Below are 22099 nucleotides of genomic sequence, written 5' to 3'. Positions count from 1 at the left end.
TCCTCACACACTGCTGGTGTGTTCCATTTTTTGTCATAGGGTGCTGGCAGATTACGGGCCTCCCATAGCTGCTGCCAGGCCCCTAATCTGCCATGGGCCCCTGTACCGCCTCCTCATGCTGCTGCCAGGTCCACAGTGTCTCATGCCATGTGCCACTTTCAGGTCTCCTCACACTGCTGGTGTGTTCCATTTTTTGTCATAGGGTGCTGGCAGATTACGGGCCTCCCATAGCTGCTGCCAGGCCCCTAATCTGCCATGGGCCCCTATACCGCCTCCTCATGCTGCTGCCAGGTCCAGAGTCTCTCATGGGTCCCTGTACGGCCTCCCATTGCTGCTGTCTCCATCGCCACACTCTGCCATGTGCCACTTTCAGGTCTCCTCACACTGCTGGTGTGTTCCATTTTTTGTCATAGGGTGCTGGCAGATTACGGGCCTCCCATAGCTGCTGCCAGGCCCCTAATCTGCCATGGGCCCCTATACCGCCTCCTCATGCTGCTGCCAGGTCCAGAGTCTCCCATGGGTCCCTGTACGGCCTCCCATTGCTGCTGTCTCCATCGCCACACTCTGCCATGTGCCACTTTCAGGTCTCCTCACACTGCTGGTGTGTTCCATTTTTTGTCATAGGGTGCTGGCAGATTACGGGCCTCCCATAGCTGCTGCCAGGCCCCTAATCTGCCATGGGCCCCTGTACCGCCTCCTCATGCTGCTGCCAGGTCCACAGTGTCTCATGCCATGTGCCACTTTCAGGTCTCCTCACACTGCTGGTGTGTTCCATTTTTTGTCATAGGGTGCTGGCAGATTACGGGCCTCCCATAGCTGCTGCTAGGCCCCTAATCTGCCATGGGCCCCTATACCGCCTCCTCATGCTGCTGCCAGGTCCAGAGTCTCTCATGGGTCCCTGTACGGCCTCCCATTGCTGCTGTCTCCATCGCCACACTCTGCCATGTGCCACTTTCAGGTCTCCTCACACTGCTGGTGTGTTCCATTTTTTGTCATAGGGTGCTGGCAGATTACGGGCCTCCCATAGCTGCTGCCAGGCCCCTAATCTGCCATGGGCCCCTGTACCGCCTCCTCATGCTGCTGCCAGGTCCACAGTGTCTCATGCCATGTGCCACTTTCAGGTCTCCTCACACTGCTGGTGTGTTCCATTTTTTGTCATAGGGTGCTGGCAGATTACGGGCCTCCCATAGCTGCTGCCAGGCCCCTAATCTGCCATGGGCCCCTATACCGCCTCCTCATGCTGCTGCCAGGTCCAGAGTCTCTCATGGGTCCCTGTACGGCCTCCCATTGCTGCTGTCTCCATCGCCACACTCTGCCATGTGCCACTTTCAGGTCTCCTCACACACTGCTGGTGTGTTCCATTTTTTGTCATAGGGTGCTGGCAGATTACGGGCCTCCCATAGCTGCTGCCAGGCCCCTAATCTGCCATGGGCCCCTGTACCGCCTCCTCATGCTGCTGCCAGGTCCACAGTGTCTCATGCCATGTGCAACTTTCAGGTCTCCTCACACTGCTGGTGTGTTCCATTTTTTGTCATAGGGTGCTGGCAGATTACGGGCCTCCTATAGCTGCTGCCAGGCCCCTAATCTGCCATGGGCCCCTATACCGCCTCCTCATGCTGCTACCAGGTCCAGAGTCTCTCATGGGTCCCTGTACGGCCTCCCATTGCTGCTGTCTCCATCGCCACACTCTGCCATGTGCCACTTTCAGGTCTCCTCACACTGCTGGTGTGTTCCATTTTTTGTCATAGGGTGCTGGCAGATTACGGGCCTCCCATAGCTGCTGCCAGGCCCCTAATCTGCCATGGGCCCCTGTACCGCCTCCTCATGCTGCTGCCAGGTCCACAGTGTCTCATGCCATGTGCCACTTTCAGGTCTCCTCACACTGCTGGTGTGTTCCATTTTTTGTCATAGGGTGCTGGCAGATTACGGGCCTCCTATAGCTGCTGCCAGGCCCCTAATCTGCCATGGGCCCCTATACCGCCTCCTCATGCTGCTGCCAGGTCCAGAGTCTCTCATGGGTCCCTGTACGGCCTCCCATTGCTGCTGTCTCCATCGCCACACTCTGCCATGTGCCACTTTCAGGTCTCCTCACACTGCTGGTGTGTTCCATTTTTTGTCATAGGGTGCTGGCAGATTACGGGCCTCCCATAGCTGCTGCCAGGCCCCTAATCTGCCATGGGCCCCTATACTGCCTCCTCATGCTGCTGCCAGGTCCAGAGTCTCTCATGGGTCCCTGTACGGCCTCCCATTGCTGCTGTCTCCATCGCCACACACTGCCATGTGCCACTTTCAGGTCTCCTCACACTGCTGGTGTGTTCCATTTTTTGTCATAGGGTGCTGGCAGATTACGGGCCTCCCATAGCTGCTGCCAGGCCCCTAATAAGAAGAACTTCAGCCCCTCTGACACACTAGATTAGGTGTACAAAGTATGCAATACTACAGAAAATCAATGAAAGCCTTATTTGGTTGCCATTACTACCATGTTCAAGACAACAGGCACTGAACCAGTTAGTAAAGGCAAAATGAATATATTGGTGAGTAAAGAGGCAAGCATGAAAATTGATTACCAAAGGCAATAACACAATCTAGCATACAAGGTGATTAGTAATAAGGACTAGGCATAAGATTACATGCATCCAGATCAGCATAAACCATAGCAAGGTCACCTAAAGTGCAGCAGTGGGCAGTACATAAGCTTGAATTACTGAATACAGAAGACTATACTGCCACAGTGCAATAATGGCAACTATGCTAGGCCTACACTGAATGGATAGGCACTGTCTGTAAGATATAAAAAAAGGGGAAGGAGTCAAAAGGGACTTGCAGGATAGTTTTGCTGAAGGGGCAGTCCTTTGTGTTGTTCTTCTGCCGGCTATCAGTGGGGACACTATAAGAAGCAGTGGTGCACTTAGTGAGAGTTTTAGTACACCGGCATGCGGTAGAGATGCAGTATACGTGTGGTACAGGTGCAGTGTAGAATTGGGTCTAATGCAGTGACAGTTTGGGATAACTGCAGTATGGGGTTGATGGAAGTGCGGTAGACAAATGGTATAGATGCAGTTGGATGCACTTGGTTTCCTGCCCTTAGTGGCTCAGCCTCTGTTAGCAGTGTCAATAATGGGCAGATAGCCCAGTGATGCAGGATCCATGATGAAGGAGCTGCTGCACTACCCCCAGATGTCCTCACTCTCACCCCTGCTGGTCAGTGTCCGTTCTCTCCCCAAGCTTTCGGGGAGTGTCCCCTTCTTCAAGGTCCAAGCAGCACTAATACGGCTACAATCACCTCATGCAAATTAAGGGAATTCCTCAGGACCCCCAGTTCAACAGAACTAGTGTCCCCATTGGAAAATTTCTCCTCTATTATTTTTCTGGGGACAACCCAAAATTTGGGGTTTTCTTTTACTTTCACTGTTGATAATGGTAAACAGGACAAATATAGAGGGTGAATCTCCCTAACAGGGGCACAGACAGTAATAAAAGTTTAATAGGTGTTCTGATACCTCTCCACTCTGTCCAAAAATGGAAAAAATAGTTTTGCCTTTAGTTATTCTTTAACTGAACAAGCTGCAGTTAAAAGCTGGTTGGCTATCATGCGCAACTGCACCAGACTCTGAGTGCACCAGTTTTAATATATCTACCCCTATATTTTATATATATATTGCTACCCCTGCAGGGGCCCCTTGATAATGCTTGTCCCCAGTGATGATTGCCCTGACCTTGCAAGCCTCCTGACACCTCTGACACTCTGGGTTCAGACATATTTCAACAGTATGAAATATTAACGCAAAAGGTATGGTTCTTTAGTAACTCCTCTATATTAGATTTGTTCAAAAGCGTAGGCCACCAGAATAATGGGTTTAGGATAAACAACCCCAGTTAACACATAATAATAGAACACTGGTAAAATAAAAATAATCAATTATCAATGTTTAACAAATTATTCAGTCATGATTAGTAAGTTTCAACTATTAAACTGCAACGCCAGTATTAAGAGGGGGAAGAAAAGGCTTGCTGACTTATCAGCCCCCTCTAGGCCACCAGCTCCACAATGATGGATGCAGAATTATGTGACATAAATATATATAAGTATTCTAATTTAACTAACAATGGCCTTTGAAGGGGAGGGGGAGGCCAATTTAACTAGAGATTGCAACTTCAGTCCTGTGATGTTGATATGGTGTTGTCCGTTGTCTTCTGATAGCAATGGTGGGGTCCATAAACAATACAGAATACTGGTAATTCACTTAAGTTAAACAGATACTGCTGTGATACTGCTCAAAGCAAAGATCTCCTGATACTGAGGTGTAAAGATGTCTTTATGCAGAGTCTATAGAGTGGCGACTGTAAGAGGTTGGGCATCCGCCTGCTCACCAATCCCATGGATATCACTGCCTCCTAAGAACAAGGATTTTTACACAGGCTCTTGGCTGTTCTCAGGGATGTGCAGAGTTGCCACCTGACAGCCTGCCAGCGCAGTGAGCAGAGATGTGTGCACTCGCTTTATAACGGTGGGTATTTTTTTAGACCTACTGGCTATTATACTCCTTATAATACAATTACCTTATTTTTCACTCCATAAGATGCACTTTTTTTCCCCCAAAAAAAGGGGGAAAATGTCAGTGCGTCTTATGGAGCGAGTATGGAGCGGCCGGTCCAGTATTCCCACCGCCACCACCGCCGTGTCAGAAAACCAGGCCGGCTGTTCATCTCTTCTCTGCAGTAGAACCTTACCTGGTCCAGCACTGTACAGTCTTCCCTCGCCGGCATCTTTAGTGTGGGATCTCGGCTGTGACAGCCGGGTGCCCAGTGCGCATGCGCGAGATGCGCTGCACTTTGTGAATGGCACGGCGTCTTCTGGGACACATGACAGGTCCCAGAAGATGCCGGACCAATCACAAAGCGCAGTGCTTCTCGCGCATGCGCAGTGGGCACCCGGCTATCAGCCGGGTGCCCATATTAAAAGGGAGGACAACAGTCAAATTCAGGTACCCGCTCCCCATCCCTCCCCAAAGGTCCACAGTCTCTTAGTCATCCCCTGTACTGTCTGCAGTCTCTGGTCATCCCCTGTACTGTCTGCAGTCTCTGGTCATCTCCTGTACTGTCTGCAGTCTCTGGTCATCCTCTGTACTGTCCGCAGTCTCTGGTCATCTCCTGTACTCTCCGCAGTCTCTTGGTCATCCCCTGTACTGTCCGCAGTCTCTGGTCATCTCCTGTAGTACGTCCACAGTCTCTTGGTCATCCCCTATACTGTCCGCAGCCTCTGGTCATCTCCTGTACTGTGTCCGCAGTCTTTGGTCATCTCCTGTGCTGTGTCCGCAGTCTCTGGTCATCTCCTGTACTATGTCCGCAGTCTCTGGTCATCTCCTGTAGTACGTCCACAGTCTCTTGGTCACCCCTATACTGTCCGCAGTCTCTGGTCATCTCCTGTACTGTGTCCGCAGTCTCTGGTCATCTCCTGAACTATGTCCGCAGTCTCTGGTCATCTCCTGTACTGTGTCCGCAGTTACTGGCCATCACCTGTACTATGTCTGCAGTCTCTGGTCATTCCCTGTACTGTGTCTGCAGTCCATTGGTTCAGCCTATTTTTTTTCTTGTTTTCCGCCTCTAAAACCTAGGTGCGTCTTATGGTCAGGTGCGTCTTATGGAGCGAAAAATACGGTATATTATATCCTTTTTCCCTGCCTATACTGTACAGTAGTTACCATTGTTATCATTCTTTATATGTAGTTCACCTCTTTGGCTGTCAGTGTGACCTCAGTGCCTCCTTGGGGGGCCCCGGCCTGGTCAGTGCTTGTCCAGATGTGGTCTGGGGAAAATATGCAAACCTGGCTTTAAACCAAATGCCATCAATATGGTGGAAATTTTATTTTTTTTCTCCTTTTGTAAAATGCTGTAAGTATTGCAGTTTTTAACGTTTATACAATGATGCTGTATATAATTGCCGAAAGAATTGCTGTATGATTTGAATATGTATGTTTCAGCTTCTAGAGGCTATACCATTCATGTACAGAGTCTAGACCCTGAAGAAGGAGTAAACTTACTCTGAAATGTGTTGGATGCTGTTTAAGGAACTCTGTAATGTTTCTACAATTCTGTACGGTATTATTGTACTTACCGTCTAAATTACCGCCTGTTTTATGAATGACAAATTTTACTACATCTATGTTTAATAAAGATTGATGCAACTTTTATCTACTGGTTTGTTGCCTTTAAATTCCCAACTAGGAGGGTCCTTCTCCACTTCAACTATAAATTTAATTTAGGTACAGTGTTTTGCAATTGCCAGTTTTAGTAGCGCAGTGCAGAACTGCAAAAAATGGCCTGGCCATTAAGGGGGTAAAATCCTTCAGAGCATAAGTGGTTATATACACCTTTACTTAATAAATCAAATCATAAATAAATTCCTCCCTCATTGCTTTAAAATCCAATATGTGCAAATTTGCACAAAGTCCACTCCAAAAAAATGTATGCGTTAAAAAGCCCCAAATTCATGCAGTCCAAAGTGCAAATGATAACTCTTCATATACTTGAAGGTGATCATGCTCATGCTCCCCCAATGTGGCTCTCACTCACCAGATATACATGACCCCCTAACTCTTTAAATTAGTCCTTCTGCACTCAAAAGCTCCTCTGCTCTTTATAGACTGCAGCCCTTGGACACCGAACCTGGGGGGTGGGAGAGGGGGTTGCTAATCTAGTACCCAAGAACTGGAGTCTATTAAGAGCACAGGACCTTGTGAGCGCAAGAGGACTCACTTCTTGAGTTAAGGGAGCTTTCCACTTTGTAGTGCTGCATCATATTAATATCTAGTCACTCTACATCTCCAGGGGGATGTAGAGTTCTTCAGCAGCTGGACTATAGGGGGAACTATACAAGGAATATTAGTTTTAATATTAGTTTTAATTTTATTAGTAGATTTGAATTGATTCTTTTTTATTATTTTGTTCATGTTTTCTTATCCAGCACTATAATGACTAACTAAATCCTGACTAAGCAAAAAAAAAAACACCAGATGTCTACAGCAGCAATATATATAAAAAGTTCAAAGTAGAGCAGAAGGGCACTTAAGTTGAGCACAGCTAAAATGATGACTTGTCTGTGCACAATTATATGGTTATGCAAAGTGATCGAAGGTGTAAAATTATTTAATGGTTTAATTTTTACATGACCCATTAAAATCCCTCATAGTTACTCCCCGATATTATATTTGACACACTCTCTCCTTTATTCTGATGGGCTAGATGTCACTTTGGTGGTTCATCTGGCTCTTCCAGTTTTTATTGCTGAAGCTCGTCAAGCCCTCTGCTCCTAATCTTGAGTTTTCACATCCTCTATTAAAAAGAAACAACTCTAGTGACATTAATGGTTGCTCACATGTACTCAAATGTCTACAGATTCCATGGAACGAGAGTAGTCACTTGTGACTACCCATCAAAGTGATTATGATTAATACCTGGTCCATAAACCAAAGGGAGACCAGTAATTTTTAGGCGTGGAGCTTATAACTAACTCCTGTAAGTGTCCTCAAGGAAAATGATGGAAAGAGAGGGTGGAGACACAAACACAAGGGCTGCCTCTGTGTAATACTAAACATATAAAGACACATGGGAAGACAATTCAGAGGGAATTGTATAGTGAAAGGTGGACCGTCACTTGGCAATATACGGGAGTGATTTTCTTGAAAGAGGATGGTGGACCTTAAAACATCTGTGGCATTTTTCTTGGTGACTTGTCTTCATCTTCAGTTCAGCAGTGAGTAGATACAAAGAGGAACCAAACACAAGATGATATGTATTGCAATTTCAGCAGCCTTGTCTTCTCCTAGGGTAAACCGTATCGTTTTTCTGTACTGGTAAAGAGAATTTACATAGCAGGGCTGATGTCAAACTAGTTACAGGCAGCCTTATAGCATGCATGCATTAGAAAAGCATAAACAGCATTTCCAGCATACCTTAGGTGTAAATTGTTCACAGCAAAAAAAAATGTATGTTGATATGTACAAAAACCTAGTCAGCCCAGTACTAATTACATCTTGCAGGGAAATAGACCTTTGTATACTAATATACCAGTAATGTACATTGTACCTCTGTTATAGAAAAGAAAAAGCTTTTTTCTATATTTTAGGGCAGGCATTACCTCAGCCTCCAGTTTCTTCTATAGAAAACTCCTTAAAGTGATATTAAAGGCAGATCTGTTTTTTTAAAAAAATAACATCCATGTTATACTTGCCTGCTATGTGGTTTTGCACAGATCAACCCCCCGATCCTCCTATTGTCAGGTCCCCGCTGGTGCTCCTGGCTCCTCCCTCCGGTCTAGTGCCCCCATAGCAAGCAGCTATAGAATGCATGAAGGTAAAAAACCTTGATCCTTTTCAACCACTTTAATTACCTCCTTCTATCCATCCTTTGGAACAGGGAAACTGTTAGAAGACTAAGTACTTCAGCAGTTGACCTCATTAACACACTCTGCAACTGTCCTCCCCCTCCAGGAGATTGCTCCCAGACACCTCTCTACTTACATGCAATCTTTGTCAGTGAACACTGTTCTTACTGAATATATAGCCAGTATCTTCCTCTGCTGATCGATTAGTTTGTACCTTACCTTCTTCTTACATTTGGCAGTGTGCAGGAGCTGAGCGACCACCTAACAGCCTATGTGGAGCACAGCTGTAGTACTGAAAAGAGGAAACGTGTGTCCCTGGAAATCTGTAAAGTTCACTATACACTATACAATCTGATTGTACAATCTCCTTCAGTACCATGCAATATGGTATGAGCAGACGCACTGCATTGGGGGTGCCATTAACAAACCTAGATCGCAGCTTTCCCGCACCACATTCTGGTGGGAACCGGCCCTTAAACTGGTGCACAGATAATCTGGTGCAGCTGTGCAAAGTATCCAATAAGCTTCTTACTTCAGTTTGTTCTATTACACTTTGACAATAAAACATAGAAGCTGATTGGTTACTAGGCACAGTTGCACCAGATTCTTTGTGCATCAGTATTAGTACATTTTCCCCACAGCATTCTTTTCTAGCCATAGTGGATTCTCTTGTTGCATACTTAAATAATATACCACGCATTTCGTGTCCACTGATGTCTATGCCTACACTAATCCCTGATGTGTCCGAACAACAGTTTCATACATCAAGAGACAGGAAAGGCCAACACAGCTGCTTTACATCATGTTTAGCGGCATAGAAAGGGCATAAAACATAAATAAACATATTTAAAATGGCAGTAGTTTCCCTTTTAACAAAAACTAAAATGAAAAAAATAAATAAATAAAAAAATAAAATGAAAACTAGTTAAATGTAATATTATTTGACACAGTAATAATTGTCATCATTATCTAAAACAACTTTACACCTTTAATAGGTTCTATGGGAGGAGGACACAAGCAGTTTGTGATAATTATGTTTAATGGATGACCTTTCCCGAGAACCGCTTTGGAAACCATTGTGTATCATAATAATCCTCCTTAGCCACTCCATCCCCGGAAGCTTTTCCCCCTTCCTGACCAGGTCATTTTTTGCTATTCAGCACTGCGCTATTTCAACTGGTAATTGCGTGGTCATGCAATGCTGTACCCAAACTAAATTTGTGTTCTTTTTTCATACAAAAAGAGCTTTCTTTTGGGGATATTTGATCACCACAGGGGTTTTTTTTGTGATATACACAAAAAAAACGATATTTTCTCATTTCTGTTTTAAAAAATTTCCAGTAAACTCAGAGTTAGTCATAAATTTAGGCCTAAATGTGTTCTGCTACATGCCTTTGAAAACAAATCCCAATACATGTATATTAGTTGGATTGTGTGAAAGTTATAACATCTACAAACTATGGTATAGATACTGGAATTTACGCAGCTTTAACTTTATAGTCCTGTTTGTGATCAATATATTGATGTTCAAACACTATACTAGTAATGAGGGCTATAGTGTATGGGCAATTTAAGGCTAGCTGACCCTGGCTGGGAGGGGCGCTAACTAACCCTGACGCTATCTGATGTTGCTTGTGGCAGTAATACAGTCATCAGTGCCTAAAAGTGGACAGAGTATAAAATAGCCGGAGTGATTGGGGTAGAGAGATTTAGAGGATAAGACAGACTCTGAAGAAGTCCTGGAGATGAATATGAGAGGAGGAAACAAGAGAGCTAGAGAGCAGGAGGTCTTGGAAGCAGAAGAGAGGACGGTTTGGGTGATTTATTGAGGCAAGACTGATGATGTAGCTTGGGGTAGAGTTGTGAATAGCTTTGTGTGATTTTAGTATTTTGACTTTTATTTGTTGGGCAATTAGAAGCCAGTGGAGGGATTGGCAGAGAGTGGTGGTGAACACTGAGCAGTTGGTAAGGCGGATGAGTCTGGCAGAAGCATTTATGATAGTCTGAAATAAAGATTATTGCTCCTGCAATGCAATGCTTGCTTTGAACTGTCATGAATGGGTTAAGTTCATGACAGTTCAAAATACTAGTGATCCGTGATTGGCTACAGCTAAGCACATGATACAGGGTGCTGTGATTGGGTGCACAGCGCCCCCTTGTGTTAGTACAGCCACAGCGATTTACCAGTATGTCACTCTGCCTGTAGTTATTGCCTGTCCGCAGTACATTTCAGGCGGGAAGACCTTAAGTGGTTAAAGTATATTAAAAATTTAAAATTCTGTCAGGTTTGTATTACTGCCTGTTGCCCACTGAGGCAATTCACTCTCTCTGGTGACCATGTTCACAAGAGAACAGATGGAAACTGTTAGGCTTCCCTGAAAACATTAGTTTTCAGGGATTGCCTAAAAGTGGACAGCATGGAAAATATCTGGACTGATTAAGGTAGAGAGTTTTGGAGGATGGGACAGACTCTGAAGAAGTCCTGGAGATGAGTATGGGAGGAGGAAACAAAAGAGCTAGAGAGCAGGAGGTCTTGGAAGCAGCAGAAAGGAAGGTTTGGGTGATAAATTGAGACAAGGCTAATGATGTAGCTTGGGGTAGAGTTGTGAATAGCTTTGTATAATTTTAGTATTCTGAATTTTATTTGTTAGGAAATTAGAAGCCAGTAGAGGGATTGGCAGAGAGTGGTGGTGAACACTGAGCAGTTGGTAATGTGGATGAGTCCACCTTACCAACAGAAGCATTTATGATAGTCTGAAGGGAGGATAGCCTGAATTGAGGTAGGCCTATGAGGAGGGAGTTACAGTGGTCAAGGTGAGAGATAACAAGTGAGTGAAAGAATTGCTTGGTGGTTTCATTGGTTAACCACTTGCCCTCCAGAGGATTTACCCCCCTTCCCGACCAGGCCATTTTTTGCGATAAGGTGCTGCGTTACTATAACTGACAATTGCGTGGTCATGCAATGCTGTACCCAAATTAAATTTACTTCCTTTTTTTCCCACAAATAGAGCATTGTTTCTATTTGTTTTTATTTTTGCGCTCTAAACAAAAAAAAAACAACTTTGAATAAAAAAAATTTTTTTTACTTTTTGCTATTAAACATGTCCAGTAAAAAATGTAAAAAATAAAATTTCGTCATCAATTTAGGCCAAAATGTATTCTGCGACATGTAACTTTGGTGAAAAAAAATCCCAATACGTGTAAATTAATTGTTTTATGTGAAAATTATAGCATTTACAAATGACAGTATATATAATGGAATGGTTTTTTTTTTGTACTAGTTATGGCGGCGATCAGCGACTTATAGCGGGACTGCAGCGGGCATTCTGACACTGGGGGGATCTGACTTGGTGTCACTGACATTCCCAGTGACACCAATACAGTGATCAGTGCTAATATAAAGCACTGACACTGTACTAATGGCACTGGGCAGGAAAGGGTTAACATGTAGGGCGATCAAAGGGTTAACTGTGTGCTGTTTTACTATGTGGGCTGTGTGTGCTTTACACTGTAAAGCAGTGTGCAGGAGCTGACAGAGGAGAGATCTGTATTGTTTACATATAGGTCTCTCCCCCATCGGTAATACTCGGAGATCGCCAGGTTCCGGCAGGCCGAGACACGGTGATTGACAGCCAAGGCTGCGAATGGTGGTGTGGGTAGGGTGCATGCACACCCCCTACCCGGAACTGCAAAATCACATATATATTCATGATTTTGCGCACCTGTAGCTCTATTGCTGCTATAAGATGGCCCAGAAGTGATTAAAAAAGGGGCTTGATTTGGGGCTTTGGATTGAATTTGGAGCTGAAAGGACAGGTCAGAGACCACGATTAGAGAAAGCACCCTGGCTTAAGTGAAGGGACTGTTAGTTGTAATATTGATCCTGATGGAGAAGGCAAGGTGGGGCACCAGCATGGGGAATATTATGAGCTCTGTTTTAGAAAGGTTAATATCTTCCGGCGAGAGTGACTGATGTGGTTTGGCAGATTGTCAGGTATGTCAAATGATATTTTTACATATCCAGTATCCTATGTTACCTTACTTCTGTAATCTACACTGTAGTGATGTGTTTTCATCCTTGCCTTGCTTTTGCAGATTTATGACTTTGATCACATTCTTATTTATTTTTAACAGATGCTGCTCCACTTGACACTTCTTCACTGCCTCCTTTTAATTTAAATTCCAGCAAGATAGATGGTTAGTAACATATATCTTTTTTCTTTGAAAGTCTTTGAAGTCCAATTGTTCTTTTTTGTGAGTAGTTGCAATCCAACTCATTCGAAAAACCCCGACCCCAGCAGAAGGCTGAAGATAAGGACCTCTTTCTCCAGTGGTCTGGAACATTCCCTGAACAGTCACAGCTACTGGGCTCAGTAATGCTTACCCTACTGGTCAGTGTTGCTGATTGGAGAGCCATAGTTGTGCAGCCAGTGTGTAGGGCTGTTAAAGACCATTACTCTAAAGCTGACCATGCACTAGTGTATTTATGTACATTCATATGAGAATTCTCATCAGTAAATTCGATGACTTGACATATGAGGGTACTTCATAATTAATTTTGTTAACTTTTAACATTTGATTTTGTGGAAAAAATGTAATTTCCCAAATGAAAACCTCATTCACTGTTGAAATTTGTTTGTTCAAGAAAACTTTTCCAACCTGCTCCTTCAAATTTTCTCATTACTGTAGTCAAAAACAAATGTCAGTTTGACCCCACTAATAATCTACAAATCAACTAAATGTTCCTGAAACAAAAGTTTTCAAACAAAATGCTGGAGTGTCAAACTGGCGGGTCTCCAGCTGTTGCCAAAAAGTCCTATTAGGCATTGCAAGGTTGACAGTTAGAAGCATGACTCCCAAAGGCAGAGGCAGGATGGAACTTGTAATTTCACAACAGCTGGAAGGCCGCCAGTTTGACAACCTTGTTCTAGTGTATGGCCCGCTCATCACTGAATAACAGTCTTAGGGCCATTAACATACAAAAATAAGGAAGTGCTAAATTTGCATAACAAAAAGCAAATTAAATATATGTAAAGAGCAATATATTATGATAGTGTCTAAATGTCCAGTATATAAATCCACCTCCACACTGACATGAAGATCACCATCTATGTGCCACCACCTTTTGAAGTACTGCTCACTGTGTCATTTTGACCCCAAGAAATAGGAAGGTCAATCCGCATATATGTACCAGGAATACGATATCCCATATGATATGGCTTCTGAAGCTATTTGGTAGTCCCCCCAAGACACTAAACTGGGTAGGGTGGAATTGAGTGGCATCATTGTGTTCAGGGCCGGGACAAGGGGTGGGCAGGAGGGGCGGCTGCCCTGAGTGCAGAGGTATCATGTGAGGTGGGGGGGTACCGTATGGAGAGTTCCTACCTACATGCTGACAGGAGTAGTGACGGTAGGAGGAGAGAGCCAGGAGGAGGGGTAGGTTGTGCTCTCTCTCCCCTTCAGCTCTTTTTCCTGCCACTGCAGCTCTGCTCGATCAGAACTGCCAAATCACATCTGTGCAGTGTTTGTTTATCCTCCCCCATCTCCTTCCAGCAAAGAACATGGGTAGGGGGCAGGTAGGCAAGCACCACAGTAGCAATTTGACAGCCAGTAGCATCTCTTGTGCAGAGCCCTGAAGCTGTGATCCTATAGCCCTCTATAGTCTCTATAGTGCTGTACTTTTTTTGGGGGGGGGAGAATTTTTGTACACAAAATTTGCATACTTTTTTTTGGGGGGGAGCGCCGTTTGACATTTTTGCCTTGGGCGCTTGTCCCGGCATTGATTGTGTTTGTGTCACCTGAAAGTATTTGGAGTCAGTCTGCCTTGTGAGCCCATATTGGGCAATTCGTATGGTGTGCTGTTATCTAGTAGTATGTTGCACTATGGAAATGTGACTATTTTCTCTGTTCTTTTAAAATGTTTTAAAGGGTTATTCTACTATTGCATGCATTTGTTGTTTCTTATTTATGGACTATCACAGTACACCATTTTTTTATATGTGAGATTTTTAGTGTTTGCTCCTTTTGTATACGTTGAGAGCTTCTTTATTTTTGCACTTTAATGTAAAAATTATGTAAACCAAACATTTCATATTCCTAATATGTGCCTGCTGTACCATGTACTTGTATGAAAAAGAATCCTGTTCTCTTTGTATTGCTTCCTTTGTATGAAATCCCTGGTGCTCCTGCCAGTACCTCTGCATTCCTATTAAAAACTGACTACACAAGGCAGGAGAGCACAGCATGGTCAGTTCTCTTGCTGTGCTGGGAATTCAGTGTGCTCTCCTCCAATGATCAGACTTCTGCTTACACACCCAGCCCCTGCTCAGCCATTTACTCAGAAGTTCAGTGAGCTGCTGTTTCCCCTCCCCCACCTCTCTGTGCAGCTGAGAAAAGATGGTATGCGATTACTTTAAAAAAAAAAAAAAGGGAAAAGGGGTATATATAATTATTTTTATATCTATACATAAATGTTCGGCATTTCATTTCAGTTTTAAATTTTATTAATTGTATTACAAGGTAAGGGTTCACATATACTTTCATAATCTGTTATTTGAGGAAGCTACTTTATTTATATTTTTTTTTAAGCTTTTATTTTATTTGAGAAGGTTCAGTGTTATTTATTTATTAGTCTTGGGACCATGTCAGATGAGCAGCCCTGATGGTGGTGACAACTCGCAAGTAACAGGGTCGCAGACAGACCACTTACATTTTCCCATGGAGTTGCTTGCTCATTAGCTGGACCAGCAGGTTGTTGCACTTTCTCTGCTCCCTCACTAGTGAAGGAGATTCTGCAGTAGTCCAGGGAGGGAAATATACCATTGGGTAAATTGGTTCCTTTGTTTGGGTGATTCTGCTGCTGTACAGGTGTTCCCAGTAACAGCATGTCTGACATGGCTGGAGCACCAAAAAAAGAAGACTTTTAAGGCCTTGTTCACATGAGTGGCAATGGTAAAATCCTCCTAACCATCCACCTAATGGAGAATATGCAGCTGCTCAGGGCTGTACATGCCACAGCATACCCCCTGTTACATTCAGCGGGCAGTACCACCGTCAAACATGACCATTCAAGTGAATGGGTCTGCACCACAACCACCCTGCAGCTGCATGTAATGCACACAGTTTGCAAAGATATCGCAGGCTCTTCAGGGTTAAAACAGCCAACCAACCATCATGGTGGACAACAAGGGCTGTGTGAATGAGCCCCAGAAACATTTTTTTATAGACCCTCATTGTTTAATATATTTACTATGAAGCTACAATTGGTCCTTAACAAAAAAATAAACTTGAGTTACCAGATACAAATTTGTAGGAAATAATAATAATACTTGTTTTCTATTATTTGGAAACAATCCTACTTATTTCTATAAAATTAACCTTTGCTTTAAAAATGGGAAGACGTGAAAAAAGAAAAACAGGAAATTGGGGAAAACTTTTGCTTTTCTTCTTTTTTTTCTGGAAAAAAAAAATTTGGAATATGTTATTTTACAGTGATAAATAATATATCTATGACATGTTATCCAAACTTTATAACATGAAAACTTTAATGAAAGATTTATGATACTTTACATAATGTCTTAAATTATTGCAAGTTCTGTCAGCTGAAGCAAATCCTGGAATAACATTCAAGTAACACTGCACTTCTCAATGCAGTTCTCAAACAAGAGAAACATGCATATCTGCCACTAGGGGGCACTGCAGGGGAAAGGCTTTAGTTTAGTTTGCTTGTGGGCTCCACATTGTACCTCCTACAGTTGGGTGACTGTTGGGATAAAGTAGATGATAGTTTCTCTCCTCCTCTCAGACCTTAATTGACAAGATAAGAGGGTACATTTGTCTGACAAATTAGTTTATCATTGTAGCACTTCCCTCTTGAGGGCTGCTGTGTTTCTGGTTCCCCATAAGCTTCACACAGCCAGGCAACATGCTTTTTTCCACACTTACATCAGCAGTCAGTGAACAGTCTGTGAGCTTTGTTTTTGTTATTAGGGGAAATAACTTGGATTGGGTAATAGGGATTATGGAATGCCCAACTTGACTGAAGCAATGTATAGGGACAGAAAAAGATCCTGGACTGTGAATCTCTTTGAATACAGTCAGTCTTTACGAGTCAGTAGCAAAAGCACCTAAAGGACTCTCAGGCTGGGGACTCTTTTCCCACCCCCATGATATTGCTGGAGGGATGAGGTGCCAATCACCAACATTGTTAGATAGGAGGAAGGGGAGTCCATCACAAGATTCCCATACCTGGAAGTACCAGGTATATTTCTTCACTGCCAGTGACCAATCAATGGTGGATTGTAGGTAAGGTGAGCATGTGAAGTTGCTGAGGAGGTTGCATGGGCATAAAACAGGTTTCCTTTAAATAAGGTATATAGATCTATGTTATATCTTATCATATCTTAACATACAAGACGGGGACTCAAATACAAAGCTGTGATTTTTGAAGCAAAGGTATTTCCAAACTTCTATACTCATTGGTCTTTTGGCTGTGTCTTCTACCTTCCCTCTTTTCCAGCACTTTGTCAGATTCTTTGGCATGTAACACTCCAGTGATTGTCAGATGTCTGTGTCCCCCATAGCACGTCATGGTTTCATCCTCCACCTCTACAACTCTATAGGACTCAGCAGTGGTGTGGCAGTCAGAGGATGAAATCAAGGAGTATGGAGGGGAGCACAGGCATCTGACACTCCCAAGAAGTGTTAAATGCCAAAGATTCAGAAAGAGTCTGTAGCATTGGAACAGAGGCAAGGTAGAAGACATAGGTTGCCAGATAGTTGAGTCTAAAAGGTCTTCTAATGCCTTTGATCATGATATTTATTAATCTGATAGGAGTCATCTTAAAGTGAACTGTTGTCTGGACTTTTGGAGGTACAGGCTCTAGTAGTTGAGTCGCATTCCTGGAAAGGGATCCAGGACAGAATTTGGATTTCACTATCAGCCACTGACAAGTTGTGAAGCCAAGATCTGGGCAGCATATTCTGAGCCTCCATTTTTAAATAGTTGAAGTGGCCAGATACTATATTTACATTTTTTTTTTATCACAGGGTCCCTTCAAAGGTCAGCATATCTGAGATATTTGGCAGACCTTCTGTAATCCTATCCTGTGCTTAGCTATAATGAAAAATTCTAAAGCTATTAGCTAACAGTCAGCATTTTGGTTTGATAGCTAGTGCTTGTGGCTTTGCAGTACTGGAATCCTAGGGTCAACTCCCAGAGAAACTGCAGGAGGTATTGTGTGGGTACTCTCCAAAGCCCTCAGGATTCCTTCCTCAATCTAGCTGCTTAACTGACCTGACAAAAAGACCTAGAGCATGACTGTGTATTACTATAGTAGTGATATTAATGTGTAACCTCGCTTGAGGGCAGAAGATGTTGCCAGTGGCTTTGTACCCCTGTTTTTACTGACATGGTTTTCCTTTTTATCTCCAGTATTTTTATCTATTGCTACAACTAAACAGCCATCCTCAGTAACTGCAGGTATGTTTTCAGTAATATAAGGTATTACTATATATTTGCTATCCATCCCTAAGTTACAGAGGCATTCCCCAACTTTGATGGACTGACAATGAAGACATATACCCCTTGTGCTTAGAAATGTGTGTCAGCTGACCAGCTTTATCATAAGTTCCTAAAACGTTTAAACTTATTCTACCCATAAAGAGGATCCCCAGGCTAAGATAAGATAAAAACTTCTAGCCTAATGAAGGAGAAGTATAGGCAAAGCTTTTTTGGCTGCACTTCTATGGATCCCAGGAGTGCAGTTCATTCTGCACTCCTGTGATCCATTTTCACCTGACAGCAGGCTAAAAGCCCACTGTCGGCTGACATCACAGAGTCGGTCCAGGCTCTTAACAGATCCCTACCATATGGTCAGGATCCACCCTGATGCCTGACCAGCACCTGGCTCAGCCTCTCAGCAATCTACCAAAAGCCTGACACTGGAGGGGCAGAGCAGAGAGCCAGTGAGTGACACTAGATTTTACACTCAGTTTTCTGTCTTAGAGCCAACAGGGGGACAGATGCAGCATCATAGAAATGCTACATCCATCTAGGTGAACACACATATATATATATATATATAGAGAGAGAGAGAGAGAGAGAGAGAGAGAGAGAGAGAGACTATATTGCCAAAAGTATTGGGACGCCAGCCTTTACATAAACACACATATGAACTTCAATGGCATCCCAGTCTTAGTCTGTAGGGTTCAATATTGAGTTGGTCCACCCTCATCAGCTATAACAGCTTCAACTCTTCTGGGAAGGCTGTCCACAAGGTTTAGGAGTGTGTCTATGGGAATGTTTGACCATTCTTCCAGAAGCACATTTGTGAGGTCAGGCAATGGTGTTAGACAAGAAGGTCTGCTTTGCAGTGTCCACTCTAATTCATCCCAAAGGTGTTCTATCAGGTTGAGGTCAGGACTCTGTGTAGGACAGTCAAGTTCCTCCACCCCAAACTCACTCATCCATGTCTTTATGGACCTTGCTTTTTGCACTGGTGCGCAGTCATGTTGGAACCCACCCCCCAGCCTGATACTTGACAATGAAAGGAGAAGCACCACTGTGATTAACTAATTCCTCCATCAATCTGCTTTCTCTTCCTTTCAGCATGCTTCTCTTTAGCACACGAACTGATTAGCTTTTTGTTCTGTTTCTTACTCTCGCTCTCCAGTTCTGTAGTAAAAGGACTGCAAGTAGCTGATACCCAGTTTAAATATGGGGATGTAATAAAAACTACAGAGCTGCATTCGTTTGTGTATTTTGCACCTGCTTAGAACTCAGCTTTAACCTATAAAAAGCAGGGCTTACTTTACCTGTCTAATAAATCCTTCTTGTCCTACACCAGATGCAACCTTGCAGAAAATATGGACATTATGGGGGAATCCATTTTCAAAGCCTACGACAGATACACATACATCTCAGATGTATTCTATGAAGAGCAAAATATTGACAACTGCCAGCCTTCTAAACACACAGCAGATGTTTCTAAGCTGTTAGAAAACCAATGGCAACTGACTTTAGAGTCTTTGTTGTTTGTTGTGATCTTTGAAGATATTTGAGAGTAAATTGCTTTACAGTGCATCCAGCTAGAGAGGTCAGGGATGGTTTGTTTTAAAACTCCTTTACTGCTAATTAAAATATGTAAATGATTTAATGTCTATAGTCTTGGCACAGGTGCACTTTAGGACAAATCATTGGCCATGCAATATAATCCTTTGAATTTTCTGAAGGTTTGAAAGATTTGCTGAAAAATTAATAACAAACCATCTACATTTTTATACAATAACAGGTGTAGTTTCCAATGCCACGGTAGCTCCTGGTGGGAATGCTGGATTTACTACAAGCAATGTATCTGTGACCACCGTACCAGGTATTTAATCTTACTGGCTTCATTCCAGGTTTGCTGGTTTGCAAAGACATTCTGCTATTCTCCACCACCATGTAGTGACAGACCATGCATTCTACAATGTAAACGTGTGCCATCAAGATGATGTCAATAACATTATCCGATAAGCATCTCTACAGGGTGATGGCTTTAGTGTACAAAATTCAAGAGCTGTAGCATTAGCTTTTAATCATTTCTTACTGTAATGCTTTTGTCATGATAATTCAATAAGCAGTTAGCAGCTTGATGGGTGCAGGTCAGAAGACCACTCAAGGGTGAAGGAAGATGTGGGATGCTGTAATAATTGTTCTGAACCATTTGTTGCTTGTCTGATTGCATGCTCTTCTTGCAGGGTCTGTGCCCACTGTAAAGAATACTGTTTCACCTGCACTGGTCAATGTGACCAGCCATCCATCGAACTCCAGCACTGGTGAGTCTATAATAGCAGAGAGTAAAGTGTGTGTTTATCATAGTAAGAGGTATCTTTAGATTTTTTTGTTGTAGAAACTTGTTTTCTGCTTAGTAAAGGTTAGGTAAACTCAAGCTAAGTTGTGGCACCTGATCATTTGCCAAGTTACCCAGAAGACCAAAGAATGTTTTTCATCTTACCAGTTAGCGCTCGCTTCATTTCGTGTTCTGCCACAACACGTTTGCTTTTAAAGCAATCATTTGTTGAGTGAAATTAAACTTTCAAACTAACAAAATGCTTAATTGTGAATTATATAATAACCATCTTGTTTTTCATTTCTTTTAAGTTTCTGTAGGGGCAACAAGCTCTGTCACAACAGCCAACAACAGCTCTGGTAAGATGTAATACATGAACTTGCAGGGGTAAATAAAACATGAAGATTAGGCAAATGTTCCAAATTGGACTTTAGCTTTACATTTCTTTTTGTAACCCTGTAGGTTCTCCCACGGTGCCAGGAGCTTCTCACAACAACTCCAACAGCACTTCAGGTAAAATACATTTGGTGATATGATGACAGGCCTACTCATACCACAAGCAATTTATGGTAAACCCCATCCAAACAGTTCCCCAATCCCCACCAAGATGGTTTGCATACATTTCAATGTAATACAATGCTAAAATGAAACAAATCATTCTTTAAGCCCAGTCTTCCTAAGCAACAACCATAATTGGGTGCAGAATGAAAAATGGGACACAGCATACCTTCTCCACAGTCTCAGTGCTCAATAATACTGTTTAGACAAACCACGGAGAATGAAAAATTGGAGACATTAAGCCCCTTCCCCAGTCTTATCTCCCAGTAGTACTATATCTGGAGTGACCAGACATTATTTAAATAGGCCCTATCCCAGTAGGCACCTGACAGTACGATGCACTTAAAGTAGAGTGGTAGGAGGTATGCTTTTAAAATGGAAGAGCTCCATATTGTGGCAATTGGGGCCACCAATGTTGGAGGCAAATGTTTCCATTTGGCTTGGTTAAAGTTCAGTTTTAAGCACATATAGCACAAGATTGCTTTTTTTTTACCATGTCTTAATGTAAAAGAGTATAGAGGTCAGGATATGGGGGAGTTCACTTTGGTATGAGACATACATGGCTCAGAGCAGTGAGAATCATGTTGTCTTTAGCTGCTAATTAAAATGTTAATACCAATATAGTCATTGCATTACATCATAACTCATCAGGCCCACCTGGTTAAAGAAAGCTTACCAACAAAAATCAAACTATAAGGGGACATGGGAAAAATAGTTATGTAAGCATATGACAATTAAAGAGGTGGTCAACTAAAAATTATATGAGTTTCAGGCAGGTTTAATCGCATGCTATCCTAAATGTTTCAGGCATAATATTCATTCCAACTTAATTCCTAGGTCCACATATCAGTTATGATCATTTCTAGGGTCCCTGTTCTCTCTCCCTGTTGGACAGCCATGCATTTTACATTTCAGAACATGCAAAATAAGAAGTAAGGAGGAACAGAGCCCAGAACACCAGCAGGAACTCAATATGGTTTTGAAGAAATATAGGCCACCTGTGCCTGTAATACCAGCTTTGTGTGGACTGACCCTTTATTTACTCCCCAATAAATATTTTAACAAGAATATCATTCTGATATAGTTAGAAAATATTAAGTTACATGGCAAAGCTGTAATGTGAATTAAATGTTGATCTGTTTGCAGGATCAATTAATGGCAACACTATCACTCCAACTACTGGAATCCCATCTGTTACTACTTCAAATGCAGTTACCACAGCGAACTGTGAGTTTTATAGCATTTAATAATACATTTGATTTTTTAAAATTTTCTTCAGTGTACCATTGAGGATAGTTGTAGCCAAAGTAAGGATACTTGCTGAACA

General features: G+C 42.9%; 1 protein-coding gene across 1 annotated transcript in view; it reads left to right on the top strand.

Annotated features, from left to right (window-relative positions):
• Positions 1 to 7595: 7595 nt before the first annotated feature.
• LOC149460318 (uncharacterized) overlaps positions 7596 to 22099 on the top strand; it is a 29272-nt gene continuing 14768 nt past the window's right edge. The window contains exons 1-8 of the mRNA XM_089679937.1: positions 7596 to 7753; positions 12518 to 12580; positions 17817 to 17864; positions 19675 to 19755; positions 20123 to 20200; positions 20526 to 20573; positions 20677 to 20727; positions 21919 to 21999. Coding sequence (XP_089536063.1) covers positions 7690 to 7753; positions 12518 to 12580; positions 17817 to 17864; positions 19675 to 19755; positions 20123 to 20200; positions 20526 to 20573; positions 20677 to 20727; positions 21919 to 21999 — 514 coding nt within the window. The 5' untranslated portion in view covers positions 7596 to 7689. The remainder of the gene's footprint in view (positions 7754 to 12517; positions 12581 to 17816; positions 17865 to 19674; positions 19756 to 20122; positions 20201 to 20525; positions 20574 to 20676; positions 20728 to 21918; positions 22000 to 22099) is intronic.

Source organism: Staurois parvus, unplaced genomic scaffold (assembly GCF_062004578.1).
Source record: "Staurois parvus isolate SC_StPar_1 unplaced genomic scaffold, SC_StPar_1.0 ptg000232l, whole genome shotgun sequence".
Classification (NCBI taxonomy): domain Eukaryota; kingdom Metazoa; phylum Chordata; class Amphibia; order Anura; family Ranidae; genus Staurois; species Staurois parvus.
This window is presented reverse-complemented; position numbering and strand designations above follow the sequence as displayed.